The sequence below is a fragment of the Mauremys reevesii genome, linkage group 2 (genome assembly GCF_016161935.1).
Source record: "Mauremys reevesii isolate NIE-2019 linkage group 2, ASM1616193v1, whole genome shotgun sequence".
Classification (NCBI taxonomy): domain Eukaryota; kingdom Metazoa; phylum Chordata; order Testudines; family Geoemydidae; genus Mauremys; species Mauremys reevesii.
In genome coordinates this window covers 155,442,678-155,462,519 of record NC_052624.1, presented here as the reverse complement: position 1 = coordinate 155,462,519, position 19,842 = coordinate 155,442,678, and the positions used below count along the sequence as shown (strand labels likewise).

The following is a 19,842-nucleotide window of genomic DNA, read 5'->3' as shown; positions in this document are numbered from 1 at the left end:
AGGTTTAAAACAAATAAAAGGAAGTATTTCTTCACAGAACAGTCAACCTGTGGAACTCCTTGCCAGAGGATGTTGTGAAGGCCAAGACCATAACAGGGGGGAGGGATAGCTCAGTGGTTTGAGCATTAGCCTGCTAAACCCATGGTTGTGAGATCAGTCCTTGAGGGGGCCACTTAGGTATCTGGGGCAAGAATTGGTCCTGCTAGTGAAGGCAGGGGGCTGGACTTAATGACCTTTCAAGGTCCCTTCCAGTTCTAGGAGATTGGTATATCTCCAATTATTTTACCTTTAAAAAAGAACCAGATAAATTCATGGAGGAAGGTCCATCAATGGCTATTAGCCAGGATGGGCAGAGATGGTGTCCCTATCCTCTGTTTGCCAGAAGCTGGGAATAAGCAACAGGGGATGGATCACTTGATGATTACCTGTTCTGTTCATTCCCTCTGGGGCACCTGGCACTGGCCACTGTCAGAAGACAGGATACTGGGCTAGATGGACCCTTGGTCTGACCCAGTAGGGCCATTCTTATGATCATCCATCCAACTCCATCCTTGGACAGTAATGATCAAAAGCTGTCTCTGTCCAAGGGGTGCCCAGTGGCCCACATGAAATGAGTTTGCTGGGTCTTGGCCCAATTGGGCAGGCATCAGCATCCCCACAACAATGATCAGTTAGTATGAATTAGTCCCCTTGGTTGGTAGCTTCAGCAGAGAGGCCATGGACTGAATGGGGCATTCAGAGGAAAGCACAGTGTGGTCTAGTGGATAGAGCATGTATTGGGAGTAGGGAGACCAGGGTGCTACCTAGCTTTCCCACTGTCCCATCTCTGTGCATCAGTTTCCCCATCTGTAAAATGGGGTTAATTATACTGACTTCCTTTATAAAGCACTTTGAGATCTACTGATGATAAATGCTACAGAAGAGGTAGTGGTGGGTAGGAGTGTAGGGAGAAGCTTGCACTGCCTGCCTCTGCCCATGCTGTACCTGCTCTGTGCACAATCTCCAGGCTTGTCTTGCAAATTGTAGATAAGAAAGCTGAATATCCTTTGGGAGAAAACCCTGATCTGAGGGTCACAGCTAGATCCCTAGTATAAAAGGCAGCCAGTCCTTACCTCTACTCCAGGAGGAAGGGATATGCAAGCAAAGTGGCAAGTTTTCTTTTCTTTTTATGCACTTAATGCTAATATTACGAGTGGGATAATAGTGCAAAGCATGATGGGTAAGTACATGCTAATTGCCAGTTAGTATCTTATTTAGCAGTGTTCTCTCTCTCTCTCTGTAGCTTGCCTAATTTGCAAAGGGAACTTGTGTGTGAATAGGATCTTTTCATATATAATTTAATAACAACAGATTCTGGCATAAAGAAGAATGACATCTGCAGTAACACTTGCTGGAATAAAAATTTCATGAGCCATTGACCCTCATGCTCCCCTGCACAGGCTGCCCACTGGCCAGAGGTCAGGAGGGACCCTGCACTTTCACCCCTGCCTAGCATTGTACCGCACAGTTTGCCAGGTGCGTGATGCAGACGTGCCAAGCCTCACTCATTCTGGATTAATTGCCAGGCAGCTTCTGAAGTGCCTTGCTCTTGTGGAGATGAATTTTGCAGCATCTTAGATGAGTAATTTAAAATATCTCACTGGTAACATCTATGAAATCACAGGCATTTAAACTGTCATGGCTTGGAAAGCTATGCATGACGAGTGAAGCTTTTATTTATTTTTTTACCATCCCTAAAGCATTTGGCATTTCTAATTGATAACAGACAGGACACCAGCCTAGATGGACCATTAGTGAGTCCCAGTACAGCTGGAGGCAGGATTCTGTGCTGGATAGTCTATCTCAATACAGATGGAGACCAAACTAGATTCAGATGGAGACCAAGAGAGAGGGCACTGGGCTCTCTCAGTGTAGATCGAGACAGGATACTGGTGCCATTGGGAGACCAAGCTAGATGCACCCATGTTCTAGTCAATGCAGCAGGAGACAGAATTCCAGACTAGACTGACTTCTGGACTGCTGTGACTGTAGTGACTTCCATGTTCTGAATCCGGAACCTCTTCCTGTTTTGTTTGTGTTCATTGCAAACTCTTTTCCTCTGATTTGCAGGCACTTTGTGCACAGATCCTCAAAGGTACTTAGGCACCTAATTCCCATGGAAGTAAGGTGCCTAAATACCTTCGGGAATCTGGGATTTTGTGCCCAGTTCCAAAAACACAGTGTTCGCCAAACTCTGCAGACCTGACTGCAAGGTGAGTGGCCAGTCTGTGAGCAGCGTTCGAGTCATCTCAGGGCAGGTGGGGAGGAGGGGAATGGACCCATGGGCTGCAAGATCCTCTCCACCCTTACAGGCAGAAATACTGCAGTCTTCTGTAGTGATAATGCCAAGTAGGGTGGGCCATACTCCACAGTCCTTACTCAGGTAAAGTCAAGCACTGAGTAAGGACTGTAGGAATTAGCCTAGTAGAAACTCTTTTGTAAAGCTATTGTGCTTGGGGTCATTACTGTAGGATACTGTTGTGGTTTTTGTTATTGTAGTATTAATTACTGCTGAGCAGTGATATGCTCTTTGAAATTCTGTAATATTGTTTACTGGAGAATAGTGTAGCATTCATTCTGTTGACCATTGTTCTGTTTTTTTAGTACTGTAGTATTAAATACTGTGGAGCAGCAGTGCTGGGTCTGTTTCTATGGCGTATACTACAGTATCAATTACTATGGAATAGTGTAGCAATTCTTTAAAGTAGAGTAGAATTCCTAGTTCATCCTGCAAGCTAGTCCTGCTGTGTCAAGACCCCATAATGTCATGGCTCAAAGCCAGAGCAGAATCACCCAAACATGGCCCTGTTAGTGTCAGACGGAGGTTGCTCTGATCTGGTTCACAAGATCAATAATGTCCCCTCAAGACTCCATCCATCCATCCCATTGCAATTGTGGTGAGTAGCAGCCAGTCCATTCCTCCTTAGTTGGTGTGTTCTATGGGGGCCTATTCATTCAGGGTCTTATACTGATCCCCATGTTTTGAGGCACCAGCAGGTGGGAGAGGGAGAAGCCAATTTGGTAACCCGTCATGCGTCTGCTCAGGAAGACCTTCACTACAGAGGCCCCCAAAGGAAACAGGGAAGCTATGTTAGCCACCCCAGGAGCACTCCAGCTGTACAGAGAGGCCTTCATGGGGGAATGCTACAGCAGTAACCCCAGAGGTTATTGAGCTGGAGGGTATCTTGAGGCCAGGCAGGAGGTGAGGTGGCAGAGTTAATTAACAGGACATGGTTGCTGGGATGGGGTGGGGACTCTACATTCACCATTGCAACCTAATCCGTTTTTAAACTTTTCTTCCTTTTGACCTTAGAAGACATTTCAGGCTCCGTTCAGTTGGGAGAGCTTCAGCAATGGACCAGTCACTGCAGCCCCCCCCCCCTCCAATTTCCCACTGCCACACGCACAGCTGTATATAAAAGCCCTCTCCTGGAAACTGGATCACCTCCCTGGTGCACCCACACACACACCCAGCTGTCCCGAGACACCAATGCAAGCAGCAGGCTGGGCTGCACACAGGTTGTTAGTTTATTGATACACACTGTCAGCACAGCACAGGTTTGTAAGGGGTTTTCTTTACAGCGTGCATCATACACAGAGACTGGAAAAGCACCACATCAGGCCAGGGATGATGTGGACGCTGCCACACAAGCGCCATGCTGTGGTTCTCAGCCACATGTGGGGCACAGAGGGCAAAGGGGGATGGAGTCTCTCAGAACAGACACGGCCCCCTCTGGCTCCCACCCTGATGCTGCAGAAAGGGAAACCTAGCCTGCGTCATCTTTAAAGAGACGACAAGAAGCTCCCAAGAAGAGATCCGCTCCCCCCTTATGGACACCCTCCTAGCTAGATTCTGATTCTCCCCTCCTGGTCTCATGGGGGCACCTATGTCAGTCTAAGTTCAATCAACCTCCTGCTCCAGAGTGTGCGTTACACCAGCCTCAACTTCCTGACTGTCACACGCATTGGCCAATGGGCAATTTACAACCCTCTTACACAACACCTCTGAATTGGGCCCACTGATTCAATGAGTTCACAGTCAGCTGTGCCACACATCTCCTCCGGTCTCTAGAGAAACTGTCAATCCCACTCACCACCTCCCCCATCCAGCTGTCTCTAGGAAAGGCCGATTGTCACCAACCCCCTCCTCCTTCTGTCTCCAGGGAAGACTCTCTGGGTATGTCTACACTGCAATAAAAAAAAAACCCATGGCATTGGGTCTCGGAGCCCAGGTCAGCTGACTTGGGCTCAGGCTGCAGGGCTAAAAATTGCAGTGGAGACGTTCCAGCTCGGGCTGGAGCCCAGGCTCTAAGACCCAACCCCCTCATAAGCCTGGGTGAGCTTGAACGTCTATATTGCAATTTTATAACTCCACCACCTGAGCCCCGCGAGCCTGTGGCAGCTGACCCAGGCCAGCCATAGCTGTGCAGTGGATCTTTCATCGCACTGTGAACACACCCTTAGTCACCACCACCCTCCTCCGCCTGTCCCCGGGGAAGGCTGACTGTCACACCTACCACGCCCTGCCTGCACTCATTTCCCATATATTATCTCAAGTCTCACATTGCCACGAGCAATGAAACATAAGTCACATGGTGCTGCAAATCCTGTGGCCTTTGCTGGAGTGATCTATCAACATTACTGCTTGGAAAAGCTTCCGAGACTGCAGCAGCCTTTGGGACCTCTGTGTCAGTATCAGCGCACAGGTCAGAGACCAGCCAGGAAACTGTGCACTGCCTGTGGGCATCAGCAGCCTCTGCACAAGCCACGTCCCAATGGACAAGTGGTGTTTTTTTCAGTTGGCATGGCTGGATTTTGCAGTATAAGGGGAAATCAAAAGCTAGTGTAAAAAAAGCCAAGGTCCTTATCACTTCCTGGCTGCAGCACTAACAGCACAACATTGCGACGGCACACAGCAAACACTGCACAGCCGGATGCTCAAGCACCCTAAACGCCACTAAGAATTAAAACACTACTGTGCTCACCAGAGCAGGGCCTCCCTTCCCGGAGCAATGGCCAGCGCTTGAAATTTCCCTCCCCTTTTAAGGGTGACTGCTTGATAATGAACGCCCTGCTCTATTTCTCTGGGCAACTGGGGATATGCCGGGTCTAGAATATGACTGCTCACCAGGAAACTATAGGATCTTTATCTGCTGCTAGTGGCCGGTCTACATCAAATCTGTTTGTGAATCTACTACTTCTGCTGCTAGCAGGGGGACTTGCTCCTTTAATTCACACAGTAGCAGCTCAGGCTTTTAAAGCTGAAGGTTCCTGAGTTCAAACCCCCAGTTGGTGAATAGGATGGGAATCAGAATTCTGGGACGTCGAACATCTTCCAGCTGTTGGTACCAGAGTCCTTAGTTCATTTGATTGGACCTGCTGCTTTGGATGCCCACAAGCTCCTCTGTGGGTCTTATCTGATTTCCAGATGCCGAAAAACCTCTCCACACAGAATATCTCTGTTGCCTCTGTCCTTCAGGCCCTGGCCCCAGTCTGCAGCAGGGCATGGTGAAAGGGCAGAGTCTGCATCTCTCTTCCAATTTAGGAAATGCCCCCTCATGCTGTCCTCTCTCAGGGCCAAGGGCAGCTCACAGGCATGGCTGGAAGGCTGACGGGCACCTCACGCCACATGTTCAAGCAGTCTGGGCGCCGGCAGACTCCCCTGGAAAGCTAAAGTTTTCACATAGCACAGAAAGCCCAGCACTATTTATAAAGAGGAGGGAGCGAGGCTCAGCCTTGGGAGGAGGTGGCTGGTGTGGGGAGCAGAGCAGGCCTGGGGCAGGAGTTTGAGGAAGTTCTGCTTGGCTCAGGCTGCCTCGAGTGATGGACAAGTTAGGCTGAAGCAAGGATGGAGCTCTGCTGTGAATGCCTTGGGATCTAGCCAAGCCTTTCTTCTCCCATCACCTGGAGAAAAAAGCAGCCCTCAAGACCGCTTTTGGGGCAACACATCAAAGGCCGTAGCATGGCAAGCAGATCATGCCCGAGGGACATGGTAATAGCAAGGAGACCCAGCACTCCAATCAGCCTGGTTCCATGGTGCACAGTGGTGGGAGGCCAGGAGAGAGCCGTGCTTGGAGGTGGGAGTGGCCAAGGGGGACAAAAGGAAGAGAGGCTGAAATTGTTCCTCACCCCAGAAGCTGGCAGGTCACTCCAGGACGTGGCTGAAGTCACAAGCAGGGAGGCTGCATTCCTCCCCCCGCCCAGCCGGGGTGGGAGGAGACCTCCTGGGCAGGGCTAGGCTCCACCTGAGACTGGGGAGCAGGTACATTCATGCTACAGCCACCCCCGGGAATTCCAACACAACCTAGGAGTGCCACGGGGCCTGTCGGGACCTGCAATGGGGCCGCTCGCCCAGCCCACACGGCGCTTAACCAGGTAAATAAAGGCAGTGAAGCAAGAAGTTCCAGGACAGCCTGGGGCTGAGACAGAGCCCGGATGGAGGGAGCTGAGGGTGAGGTAGCTGCATGCTCTTTCCTGAGCCTGCCAAGCCTCCAATAGCTGAGAGTCCCAACCAGGAGAAAACAGCAGGCTCTGGTTTCACAGCTGGCCATCTAAGCTAGGACCCACACCTGGGCTAGGTGGTTAAGTGTATGCTGGGTTCACAAGCCGCCCCCCGTGCAAATCTATCTCCCTGGGCTAGGAGGCTGGCTCCCAGCTGCAGTGGGACATACCCTTCAGGGCTCCCCAGGTGGGAATCAGGTGGCAGGTGAGGATCTAGCCCACCTGGGCAAGGTAGGAGTTGACTGAGCACTTAGCAAAGGGTAGGGTTGGGGAGAGTAGCAGAAAGGGAGGGGCTTATTGAATTGACAGGGTGAGAGAGGCTCTGGGTGAAGGGGCAGATCTAGGAGAAGGGGAGCTCATATCAGAGAGGGAAGAGCTCCAGGTTCCCCTGATGATAACATTTCCAAATTAACCCAAAGCTCTTGTTCTTTCCAACCTGAAAATGGCAATGAATGGGCAACTTGGTTCCAAGGGGGCTGGAGCTCCCACTCTCCAGTGGGGCAAGTGCAGAAGGGGGCGGGTCTTTCCACCTTGGCTTGAATCAGATTAGCAGCCAGCTCAGGAGCTCAGGTGTTTCCCTTCCCACACTGACCAAGGTTTGTCTGCAGGAGTCAATGGAGGCCAAGATCCCATCTGAGCAGCACCGGAGGTCCTCTCCCACTAGGGCCGGGATCCTGCCAAGTCCATATTGACATTGGACAGCAAGGCATGCGCCGAGAGATTGGAAATCCACAGTCCACGCTCACTCCAGCCACAAGTCCCATCCAGGTCCCAGTTTCCACCCCTGCCCCCATCCCAGACCGCGTCCATTGCAGAAAGCCTCAGGTTAGTCCAGTCCTGCTTCATGCATGCCTCCCCACACACGCATCCCCTCCAGCTCCCCCCTCAAGTCACTAGCGCCCCACGCTGATGTTGCACGTCTTGCAGCTGGGGTCCTTTTTGGCATCAGCGGTGGAGAGGCTCATGAGTTGGTGGCCGCTGATCTCTCCCAGCACGCCCAGGCTGAGGTCGACGGGCTCGGTGTATATGACCTCCAGGATGATGTCCTGGGCATGGTGATAGACCAGCTCGCCGTCCTCCATGCAGCAGGTCAGGAATTTGTTGCAGGAAATGTCCAGCTGGGGCAGGCGCTCCCGGCAGAAGTGGTCTCCTGGGGAGCCCTTAGGGGCCAGCACCAGGACGACGTAGTGGTAGGCGGTGTACATGCAGTAGAAGTCCGCAAAGTAGAGGTTGGTGTTGGGGCTGAAGAGGCGCTGGGCAGGGATCTGGAAGCGGTAGCGGCCATAGGGCGAGTCCTGTGGGGGCTGGCCTGTGTTGAACTCAGTATTGCAGCTGAAGAAGATCCCGTGCAGCATGCCACTGGTGGGTGAGCCATGGCTCCCACTGTTGTCCTTCAGGGAGGGCTTCATCATGTTCCCACAATGCATCCTGAGAGGCAGGGAGAGAGAGAGTGAGCTTCAGACTGTCAGCCCAGCAGAGGGGGCATGGCTCTTGTGCTCCGTCGGCCGCACTAGAGACTAACCGCTCCTCGGGGTTACCCCAGCATGCCCCCACTGAAATCCGGGTTTGGATACTATTTGCTGGTGTGGGTATACCACAAGCTAGTGTTTGTGGACTAGTGGTTAGAGCAGGGGGTGGGATTGGAGCCAGGATTCCTGGGTTCTATGCCCAGCTTTGAGAGAGGGGTGGGGTCTATGGGTTAAAACAGAAGACTATGCATCAGGACTCCTGAGTTCTATTCCCAGCTCGGGGAGTGTGCTTGAAATTGGTTTTACTTTTGAGCGAGTGCAGATAGGTCTGGGACAGGACAGGACAGGGTCAGAGGGGAGACCAGCCTTGCAGCCCCAGCTCTGTGTTCTTTGTGCCTCCTCATTCTAAGTCAGGAAAACTCCTGGAGATGGTGATTCTTCCCCCCAGACCCCCTGCATTTGCTAGGCTGGGTGTGTGTTCCGGCCCTGCTAGAGGAGCTGGGAGGGGAGTAGGGGGTGTTACCTGACATGCTGGAAATATTCCTTGTGCTGGTTCCTATAGAAGACAGAGAATCTGAGCATCCTGCCCGCAATGAGCTCAGCCTTCTCCTGCAGCTGGGCCAGGTGCTCCTTAGCATAGTCTGCAAGGGGGAGGGAGACATTGGCCATCACCTACATCAGTGCAGCTAGCTCCCCTCCTACCACCCCTCTGCAACCTGCTGGGCTCCTCCCCACTCCCTCCAGACAGCTGGCTCCCCAGCAGCTCAGCCTGGCTCCCCCTCCACACCACAGCTAGCTGGATCCCCCTCTACACCGGAGGCAACCAGACAGCTCCCCCGCCCCATTCCCATCTTTCTGCCTCTCTCCTATGGCTGCAGCCAGCTCCCCCCACCCCTTTGTTTATTCCTTCCCCTGCCTTTACAACCGGTTCCCACCCTTTCCCCTAGCTGGCAGCAGCCAGCTCCTCCCTCCCTTTGCTTCCCCCTCAGGGTGCAACTAGCTCCCACACCCTAAGCCTCCCACTCTTCCACTGTTGCTCCACAAGACAGGGTTTTGCTAGCTCTCCCCTCACCCCCCAGCCTCTGTCAGCCTCTGTTCTGCCTCAGAGTCAGCAGCCCCCACTGCTCTTGTTTTTCTTTATATGCCTTTAGCACAGGATGCTCCCTCCCCTCTTGGGCTGCCCTGCATCCATCCCCCTCTTCTGTCCCCTTTCCCCTCAACCCTTCCCCAGAACACCCACAGCCTGCAAATAGGCTCCTGCCCCAGGGGCAGGGGGTCTCTCTGATTAGCAGCACCAGTGCCCCAAGGCGCTGAGAGGACCGGGGATTGTTGGGGAACAGAGAGCTCCCTGGCCAATTTGGGAGGGGGGCCGGGCAGGGGCACACGCAAAGCCTTCCTCTGCTGTTTATCACTATGGAATTGGGGGGGGGTCAGTGGAAAGGCTGTGGGGGGGGCTCCAACCTGTCTGAAAGCAAAGCAGGGGAGCAATGATCCCCCCTCTGCCCCCGCCCCAGCTAATGCAGGGGAGAAAGGAAATCTATTTGCGGGTATTGTGCTGGTGGCAGCCAGTCTGTGCCAGCCCCCTCGGACTTGGCAGCAGGCCCATTAGGGAGCAGTCCCTGGCTAAGAGAAATGGCTGCACAAAGAGGCTAGAGCCCCAGGGGGGCAACCCATGGACAGCTCAGTTCTCGTTTAATATTCAAGCAGCATGAACTCCCCAGGCCTTGCATAAGCAGTATGACATGCCAGCGTCCCCCCCTCTCCCCTCCCCCTGAGCAGATCTGATGTGGGTCCACAGTGAGCTCAGCGCTGAGAACCAATTCCCTTCTGTGGTGCAGCAGGCTGGAGATTCCCTTCCGAGGATGGGCCGCGGGGGCTCATCACAGTCTGTGCCAGCTGGGCACGGACCATGTGGCTGAGGTTCAGCTACCAGCTATTGCTCTTGACTCATCAGGGCACACTCACCCCCTGTGCAGAACTCCACGGTCTCGCTCCAGCCAGACACCAGGTACTCCCCATCACTCTGCTTCACCGCTGTCTGCACGGCCACGCTGTATTCTGTCCTGGGGCTCAGGAACCAGTGGCCCCTCACAGTCATGGGCAGTGGGACTGCCTTGGCGACCAGCTTGGTGGGCACATCCTGTTCAAGGGGAAGAGCCATGCCACACGTGCAAAAATAAACCAGGCTTGGGATCGAAGCAGTGTGGCTAGTGATTTCCCCCCCGCCGCCAAAGCCTCCTCCCATGAGCAGCATGACACCTGGGCCCTGGGAAGTACAGCACCCATCCAGGCATAGCCTCAGAGCATTGCACAAGGCTGATCTGGCAAGACCCTCCAGCAGCTCCCCTGAACTGGACGTGCATGCCTGTAAAGGAGTCCGTGCCTGCCCATGATGAACAAAGAGGCAGGTCATGGAGACCTTGGGAAAACCCTTCTTAAAAACAATCCTAGTCTATTACAAGGACAACTGCTTGGCTCCACAATCTGCTGTACAGTAAGCTACATGACCTACTGGCGTGGAAAACTGTTGGGTATATTGCTACAGTGGCCACTACTCTAAAACAACTCTTACTACTACTATGTTGCTCTTATATAGCATAGACTGACCGAGAATGCTGCCAAATTCACTATAATAGAATACCACTGCTTTCTAGCATCACCATAGCACTCATTACTGCAGTACACTGCAGAGTAGTACTCTTACTAATATCTGTGTTAGTCTGGATCTGTAAAAGCAACAAAGAATCCTGTGGCACCTTATAGACTAACAGACGTTTTGCAGCATGAGCTTTCGTGGGTGAATACAGGGGACTTGCATCCGAAGAAGTGGGTATTCACCCACGAAAGCTCATGCTGCAAAACGTCTGTTAGTCTATAAGGTGCCACAGGATTCTTTGTTGCTTTTACTAATATCTGTTACTGTAGTATTTGGTGCCATAGTATCTACAGAAGTGGAATACTGTCATATCTGTTACTGCAGAGTATTATAATATTCATTAGTATGGTATTATCTGTGGAATACTCTGGTACTTGTTATTGCAGAATAATTTATTACCATGGTATTTACTGTTGTAGTACCTGTTACTGCAGAATATGTAGTATCTATTGACATGATACTCACTGCAGTGAAATACTGCAGTACTTGATATTGCAGAACATTGTTGTCATTATTGCCATGGCATTCATTTCTGCGTAACACTGTAGTAATTATTGCCATAGCATTCATCACTGTGGAACAGTGCAGTATGCATTAACATAGTATTCAGTCCTATGGAACACTAATTCTTTTTCTGTTTGAGCAATGTCTGAGATGGTGCCTTCTGTGTTGCACCACTAAGGCACCAATATACCTCCCACCCCACCCAGCAAGGATTGTGCCCAACTCCTCTTGCATGCAAGATGGGCAAAGAAATCTAACAGAGCCCTGGAAACAGCCAAACAAGCTCTGAGGTGTCCTGAAAACCTTTGTTTTAAGGAATAAATTGCCGTGTCAGTAGGCCACAAAAGCATCAGTGCAGCGCAGTGCCGTTTCTGTGGCAACAGCAAATGCTGAAGAGTCAGAAGACATGGGGGAAAAAGAAGCTTATTATTGGGGAGGGGAAAAAAATATTTAACATTAAATAGCATCACCGTGGTAACCATCCTGCTAAAAGGATCGTGAATTAGTGACTCCATTCCAGAGGGAGAAGGAAGAGTGAGTAATACATTCCACATCTCCTCTAGTTATGTGTTGGAGGGTACGTTTAATCACTCCTCTCCATGCTGATTTGAGGGATACAGCTGCCTCCTCACCCATCCCCACACTGGTTCACGGGAGCAGGCCTCAAGTCTCCCATGGCTCACTGCTACTCTGGCCCCCGGCATCAAATCTCCCAGGCAAAGCCTTTTAACTCAGGGGTCGGCAACCTTTCAGAAGTGGTGTGCCGAGTCTTCATTTATTCACTCTAATTTAAGGTTTCGCGTGCCAGTAATACATTTTAATGTTTTTATAAGGTCTCTTTCCATAAGTCTATAATATATAACTAAACTATTGTTGTATGTAAAGTAAATAAGGTTTTTAAAATGTTTAAGAAGCTTCAGTTAAAATTAAATTAAAATGCAGAGCCCCCTAGACCGGTAGCCAGGACCTGGGCAGTGTGAGTGCCACTGAAAATCAGCTCGTGTGCCGCCTTTGGCACGTGTGCTATAGGTTGCCTACCCCTGTTTTAACTTCACAGCAAAGTTGGGTGGGGAAAGGAGGCTCTTTTTCCATTGAAGCCTGGCTCAGGCATCTTGGGCTGGTGACACTAGTGGGCTGAGAGTCTGAGGGGCTGAGATCCAAATCCTCCTCCCACTGAAGGATTTTGATATTAGTGGGACCAGGCTTTGAACCAGCACAAGGCACAGCACCCCGCCCTATGCTGTCCCCATCCATGAACCCAGTCCGTACCCCGAAGGGACCCCTTCCATGCTCCATAGGACATGCACCCCTTGGGTCCTTCACTGGTGCTGCCAGCAAAGGGAACCAGTTTGGAGGCATCTGGGATGTAGATACACAGCTGTGCCGCGAGGAAGAGATGGCAGCCGATGGCTACATGGGGAGTGACTCAGCACTGGGCTGAGTACTCGGAGAACAATCGTTGGCTGAGGGTGGCCACGAGCATCCAGTCGCTGCCCACGTTCCCCCACGCCCCTGCCCCTTGCTCACCCTGTGTTTGAATTTGTTGGAGTTCTTGTTCTCCTTCTTGTTCAGGTCGATGAAGTAGTGGGTGACTCTCTCCAGGTCTCCCCCGTCCATGGCCCAGGAGATCCGGAATGAGTCACACGTGATGTTGTTGATCTCGATGCTGCGGGGGGTGGAGAGCAGCTCCATGGTCCAACCCGCCTGGCTCCTACGGCACAGTGAGGGGATCAGTATGGTGATGGACAATGAAGGGGTAGAGGCCATAAAACCAATTGGCCTCGCAACCAGATCCAGAGACCATTAGAATCAATGGACAGACTTCCCTTCACCAGAGTGAGTTTAACCTCCAGCCCACAGCATGGCCCCAGGGCCAGGGGCGGCTCTAGCCATTTCGCCGCCCCAAGCATGGGGGCATGCCCCGGGGGGCGCTCTGCCGGTCGCTGGTCCTGCGGCTACGGTGGACCTCCCGCAGGCGTGCCTGTGGAGGGTCTGCTGGTCCCGCGGCTACGGTGGACCTCCCGCAGGCGTGCCTGTGGAGGGTCTGCTGGTCCACTGGAGCCGCGGGACCAGTGGACCCTCCGCAGGCATGCCGCCAAAGGCTGCCTGCCCGCCGCCCTTCCGGCGACCAGCAGAACGCCCCCCGCGGCATGTCGCCCCAAGCACGCGCTTGGCGTGCTGGGTCTGGAGCCGCCCCTGCCCAGGGCAGAACCCCCTGCCCAGCATGGGACTCCATTGCAGCTTCTCATCCCCGATGTGAGAATTTGGGGGTGCTCTGAGGCAGCCCCTCTGCCAGCACTGGAGAGAGAGTACTCTATGGAGGTGTATGTTTACACAGCTATCTGGATGCACATGCAGCTTCTGTGGGCACAGCTCTGCCGACGAATGCTGGCTCTAAATGAAGGGGGGGGGGGAGAGCTGTGACTTGGGAGGCATAGGTGCTCACATGGCTAGGAGACCAACCTGGGAATGGCTGAGCACGGACCAGTTATAGAGGAAGGCTGATCTTGTTGTCAATGCACTGGCCCAAAACTTGGGGGGACCTGGATTCCATTCCTGAACTCCCTTGGTGCTTTACATATGTCAGATTTCTAAAAGGACTGTGCTGTGTGTGTGCGCCCCTGATAGGCTTCAGATGGCCATGTTGAGTGCTATGGAAAAATCTGGCCCCAGCTGTGGGTGGTGAGCCCTTGAAAAACTGACCCCTCACCACCCTGTGCTTCAGTTCCCCCACTGTAAAAGGGGAGCCTCTGACACTTCCTTGGCGGGCCTCATCTATCTAAGGTGTGAGCTCTTTGGGGGCAGGGACTGTCTCTGATCTTGTGGCTGTGCAGGGCCCAGCATGATGGGCATCGATCTTGGTTAGAGCTACTGGAATATAAATAATAACATGGAGAATAGCCCTTCCCAAAGAGCTGTAACTCAGGCAGTGATTCCCCAGCTTCTATCATTCTCTCACTTCCTCTCCCCATGTATGTGCCCCTCTCATTGGAGCCCTAATTAATTCCATCTGAATCCATGGTGCCAGCTGAAGAGCGGGTGTCAGCCCACACGGAGGTTTGACAGAGCAGCTGGCACCTTGCAGGTGTTGGTGCCAGCAAGTATATCGCAAGCCTTGAACAGGACAGATTCGGAGCAGATGGTGCTGGGGAGGGAAGGGGCTCTGGGCCAATAGGCACGAAAGGAGGAGGGATTTGAGGGGTTTTTTTTGTTTTGAAAGGAGAGCAATTGCAGGCAGGGAAGGGTAAGGGTGTGCATGCCATGAGCTAGAGAAAATGTGAGAATGCCAAGAGGGGGGTTCGGGGTGGTGTCTGGGTAACCCGCAGTTTTAACATCCCCTTTGTCATTTCAGGCACTGCTTTGCACTGTGCTTAAAGCAGCTTGATTGCCGTCATTGTACAGAGGGTAGGGTGGAATGGCAGATAGCCATATACTGCAGTTACAGTGAAAGAGGGGGTTTATTGTACACGCATGCAGGGTGTTGTGCCTGGATTAGGCAAGGGAAAGTGAACAGCATATGCGGGGCGTGCAAGGTGCATGTATGTGCAAAGAATGGGTGTGAAATGGGTGGAGACACTGTCAGTAAGGTGTGTTTTGGTTGTGTAGGTGGTATGTTTGTAACATGCATAAAAGTACATACGGTGTGTGAGCAGAGGTAACGGGGTCACATGACATCTGCATGTGTTGCATATGTGTGCAGTGGGCAGAATCCCTGGGTATATGTGGCATGGATGTATTGGGTGTGTTCATACAACATAAGTGTGCGCTCCATATGTAAAAAGGGGACCTGGTGAATTGATAACATAGGCAGATTCACTCTGGGTACAAGCCCTGCATGAGGCCCGCTAATGAAGTGGGTTCTGCTATGTATTACTAGCTTCTGATGGCAGCCAATAGGCAGCTTTGGGGTGTACATGGAACCTGAGCGGTACATGAGCAGAATTTCACCCAGCATTCAGCATGAGTGCAAACAGAACAGATTTCCAAACGCACTCAGCACTGAGCAGCTCCCATGGTGATCCTGGGAGCCCAGTTTTCAGAAAAGCCCAGCACTCAACATCTGCTTAGCACGCTGAGCTCTGGACCAACACGTGGTGTCTGGAGTGGTTGCACGACATTATTTCTTCCACGCCTCTTTCATTTGCAGTGAACCCAAGTCTGTGGCCTTCATGGATGCCAGCAGCTTTGATGTAGGGATTATTTAAGACACAAAAGGCAAGAGAGCCTAGGGCTGGCCTGAAGCTGCAGTTCCTTGTAGCATTATGAGGCCCGAGAGGAGTTTTTTCCATAAGGAGGAGCTAGGCATGAGACTCTAAGCTCAAACACAGAGGTATAAATCAGGAGATATTTCACTTCCATCCGCTTGGCATGGGGCGGGAGGGAGGAGATGAAATGTGACTTGGAGAGGCAGGCATGGGTGCTCTTCTGCTGCAGTGCTCCCTGGGCAGAGGGGAAGGAGCCCTGCCAAGAAGCCACCTTTTAATCTGGGTGTTTCTCTTTAAAGGGATGGCACTATGTTTGCTTAATGTGGGGCGGGAAGGAGGGAGGCAGAAGAAAAACAACAATGTAGGACTTAGAGTTGGGGAAATGTATAATTACATGTCAATGTTCTCCCGCACCAGCTCTTTGTGCTACAAGGAAAGCTGCTTTTATACCCAAGGCCCAGCCAGCACTGAGGCCTCTGGGCTTCATTCTGGATTCTATCCTGCCACTGATTTGTTGTTTGATCTTAGGCAAGTCACTTCCCCCATCGGGCTCTGTGCCTCACTTTCCTCATCTGAACAGTTAATAGTTGCTACTGCTCTGTTTCATGGGGGCATGGAGACTCCACCCACTGATATTTGTAAAGTGCTTTGAGATTGATCCTCAGATGAAAGGGGACAGAGGTATTATTGGCTGAGCAGGTTGGGCACACCTATGGGCAGACTGAGTTGGCCCTGTGAGTTTTACATTCGCTTCACTTTGCTCTGGCTTCTTTGGAAACAACTGTGCAATCAGTTTCAAAGGGTGAGGCTTTTATCTGGAGAGAACAGGTCTGAGCACCTGTGCTCCCCTGGGGAGGGGCACTGGGTGAATCACTAGCAGCTAAAAAGCCTAATTCACCTTCCCTGTGCTGTTAGCCAAGTAGGTTGGGGCCTGGTCAGTGCTTGGATGGGAGAGCTGCTGAGTGAACAAAAGTGGTGCTGGCAAGTCGGCATAGGATGTCTGGAGTCAGTATTGAAAAGCTGCTTTCCGATGAGATGTAAAATCAAGCTCTAACTAAGCTGCTGTGGTCATTAAAGATCCCTTGGTGTTTCTTCCATTAGCAAGACCAGCATCTACTCTCCCAGGGATGCTACACGGCCTTTAGAAGGACAGATTTGCAAAAGTCTCTCTTTTCTCTTCCCCCGCTCCATCTCTCCCCTCCTCCCACCCCCTGCTCTCTCACATGGGCACGGGCTCCCGCAGCAGGATCACAGTTTGTTTCATGTCAAATTTTCCTAATTGTCTTTCTTCTCTTCCCCCCTGCCGTGATGGCTCCTTTGTGTTTGGGAAGCAGGTGCTTTTATTTATAGCTGCCACATGAACAGCCCACACCTTCACACTGTGTTGCGATTTCTCAGAATTCAGCACATCAGAATTTAACCCTGCGATGACTCAATATATCCAACCATAGGGAGGGTAGTTGTTGCATAGCAATAGGTGCTAGCTGAGGGGGGAAAGGCTGTTACCTGAGTTACGCACATTTTAGAGGGTCAGTGCCACAGTTAACAAGGACCTGAGTGGGGCTGCTTTTGTTTGCTTATAACTGCATGCAACAAAACCAAATGGCTACAAACTCTTTTTTAATATGGGGGGGGGGGGAAGGAGATGAATCCTGGCATCAGCTTAGCACATATGAGCAAACCTACAATAACAACCAACCAGTGTGCACAGCTCATGAGCAACCCAACAATAATAATCAACTGGGATGTAAAGCAATTTGAGAATAACAACCAACCAGTGTGCACAGGACTTGCGAAGAACCCTACAATGACAACCAACCAGTACGCGTGTCTCATGAGCAACCCTGCAATAACAACCAAGTGTGCACAGCACTTGTGAAGAACCCTACAGTAACAACCAACCAGAGTGCACAGCCCAAGAGCAAATCTACAACAACCAACCAACATACACCGCACATGTGAGCAACCCTACAATAATAACCTGCCAGTATGCATAGCCCTGGTGAGCAGCCCCAGTGTGTGCCTGCACGAATACCAAACCATCCTGCACATGGGTGGGAGCAATCGGGTGACAGGAGGGGCATCCTGAGCCCACTGTGGACATGGTGCTGTTAGTGACTGAGTGGGAGATAATCCCCAACCCCAAATCTCTATTGGCTGCATTCCCCTGCCAACCACCGTGCTATGGGCAGAAAGTTCTGAAAGCCACAGCTCTACATGGGTGGGAGCCCAATCAGTGTGAAGCACCTGCTGATAAATAGCCAGCGGCTGCTACTGGTCTCAGCTGTGCTGTTTGCTCAGAGACCAATCCTTGGGGATCTGGCCGGGCCATTAACACTGTCCTTTAAATCAGCTGCAGTCCAACCTGCCAGCAGGCTGGCTGGTTTAATGAACAGAGCTGTGTCTTGTGACTGTGGCTGAGGGCCTGATGCAAGGTTCCAGGGAGCAATTCATTGGCCCCCTTCCAGCTCTGCTCGGCTCTAGCATGGGTCCCATCCACTCAGCACCCCCAAACAATACCAGTATTTTTCCTTTCTCTGTTGACTTTTTCCTCCCTTCCCTCGAGTGAATTTAGCTCTGGTGAAATGTGCCGGGCTGGCAGCACTGAGGAGGAGCAAGGCCCTCTGGCTTCAGGTCTAATGCTCATCCCTCTCTGGAGCCAGAGGGGAATCCAGCCTCCATGCCACGTTCTGTCTTTGCCTCCCTGCTGAGGCTGCTGGCAAAGGAAGGGGAGACAGTTGTGGTGGTCAGTGGGTTGGTAATAGCCACCGCTGTCCACGCTGTACAAATTCACAGATCCAGTGCGCTGATACCATTTTCCTCCAGCGCCTCCAGCTGGGAGAGGCTTATCTTTCTGCAGCATGATACGGTCCGAGGAGAGGAGGTTCTTTGTGCAAGCTCAGCTCTTCCTGATGATCGAGTTTGGCTTTGAAGCAGCTGCAGCAGATAGGCTAAAAGCTCAGCCCTTCGGCCCCATCTGGTTCAGGGTGGCAGAGGATGCAGGAGGAAGAACTTGGGGAGAAATTGCTCCAGAGTGGTATTTCTCAGCCTGGCTGTTCTTCCTCTGGTATCTGGAGGGAGGAGGGCAGAGGCATGGCAGCCAGAAGCAAGGGGTGAAGGAGGGATCAAACTTTGTATCCCCTTGGTGTGTCTGCTTCTGCTCCCTGCACAACCTGTTCTTAGGGGGAAAGCACTGCCAGGAATCCAAACAGAGCGGGAGGGAGGCTGGGTTCGGCTTGGTGCCTGGAGCTTAGGAGCAGATGGAGAGAAAGAGAGCGGGAGGTGGAGGGGACAAAGGAGGGAATGGGAATGGGGAACAGATCCTGGACTGCCCCATGTGCCCTGCTGATGCACTTGGGTGGAGCTTGGCCGATGCACCTTTCAGAGCTGATCAGACCCCTGCCCCAAAGCACTTACAGCCCAATAATGGGCAGACAGCGAGGCTGGCTGGATGAATGAGCTGAAGTGAAATGTGCCTATGTACCGCTATGCAGGGAGGCCGTCAGCGCCCGGCTAACCCGGAGACCTATCTCACCACTGAGCGGGGCTTAGCAAAGCATAAAATACTGTCAGGAGCGAGTGCTTGCTGCTCTCCTTTTGAAAGTGCTCCACAGGGATCTGGATGCCCTGAAGCCCCACGCACCATTGGAAGTCACTCAGCCAGCATTTCCAGTATGGGCCCTGACCTGCACTGAATGTACAAGCGGCTCTCACTGCGGAGCATGAGACTGCACAGTGAGGGCCATGGGGTAGTGAACTGTGTGATTCCTATGTACCCCTTAGCAGGGTCATCCCTGGGTTCCCCAGCAGTAACACAGCACGGTCCAGAAGTCGAATGAGGAACCCTGACATGGTGGTATGCTTTTGGAAGGGAAAAGATACACACACACAGGTCTCATCATGCATGGGGTACCACCAAACAAAGTCCAATCTGCAGCCCTATGGTCAAATTTGGTTCAATGTGTACATGTGTTTTTATTACGCAGACCTTGGCAACAGGTATCAATGAAGGGTTTTGGATGGCCAGATCAGTCTCTGGCAGCAATTGGCATAATGTTCCAATCCATTTTTAGCTCCAATTAATAAGTGGCGTTTGAAGAATTCATAGCAGGCTGTTCAGCTAGTCTGATGCACATGCGCTCATGCAAAGTTAGTCATAAATGCATGCAGATCTCCCACGCATGCAGAGGCGTAAAGGCATGTGTGGCGATCCACAGAGAGCGGGAGAGAGAAAAAGGTGCCTATGGAGAAGGAGAGCTTCCTACAGGTACAGCACGATGCATGCTCAGATACAGAGGAGTGAGCAAAAAGAGAGAACATGCACAGACATGAAGACATACAGAGAGACAGCCACATCATACACGCATGCAAAACTATTGTTTAGCTTCTGTATATGCACAAGTATACAGAGACACGTTCATGTATGGCAAAGCACTTATATGAACAGCGACAGGTCTATGCAGATACA

General features: G+C 51.9%; 1 protein-coding gene across 7 annotated transcripts in view; it reads right to left on the bottom strand.

Moving 5' to 3' along the window:
* Positions 1-2,075: 2,075 nt before the first annotated feature.
* The window catches only part of LOC120398062 (phytanoyl-CoA 2-hydroxylase interacting protein), a 23,745-nt gene continuing 5,978 nt past the window's right edge, over positions 2,076-19,842 (bottom strand). For 6 of the 7 annotated variants that reach the window (XM_039525030.1, XM_039525033.1, XM_039525032.1 and 3 more), the window contains 4 exons: positions 12,697-12,880; positions 9,975-10,149; positions 8,533-8,650; positions 2,076-7,968 (listed from right to left, as the gene is read on the bottom strand). In XM_039525030.1, the coding sequence (XP_039380964.1) occupies positions 7,434-7,968; positions 8,533-8,650; positions 9,975-10,149; positions 12,697-12,880 (1,012 nt within the window). In that variant the 3' untranslated portion in view covers positions 2,076-7,433. Of the gene's footprint in view, positions 7,969-8,532; positions 8,651-9,974; positions 10,150-12,696; positions 12,881-17,621; positions 17,643-19,842 lie in introns of those variants that run through there. The other variant, XM_039525036.1, reaches the window with a different exon arrangement.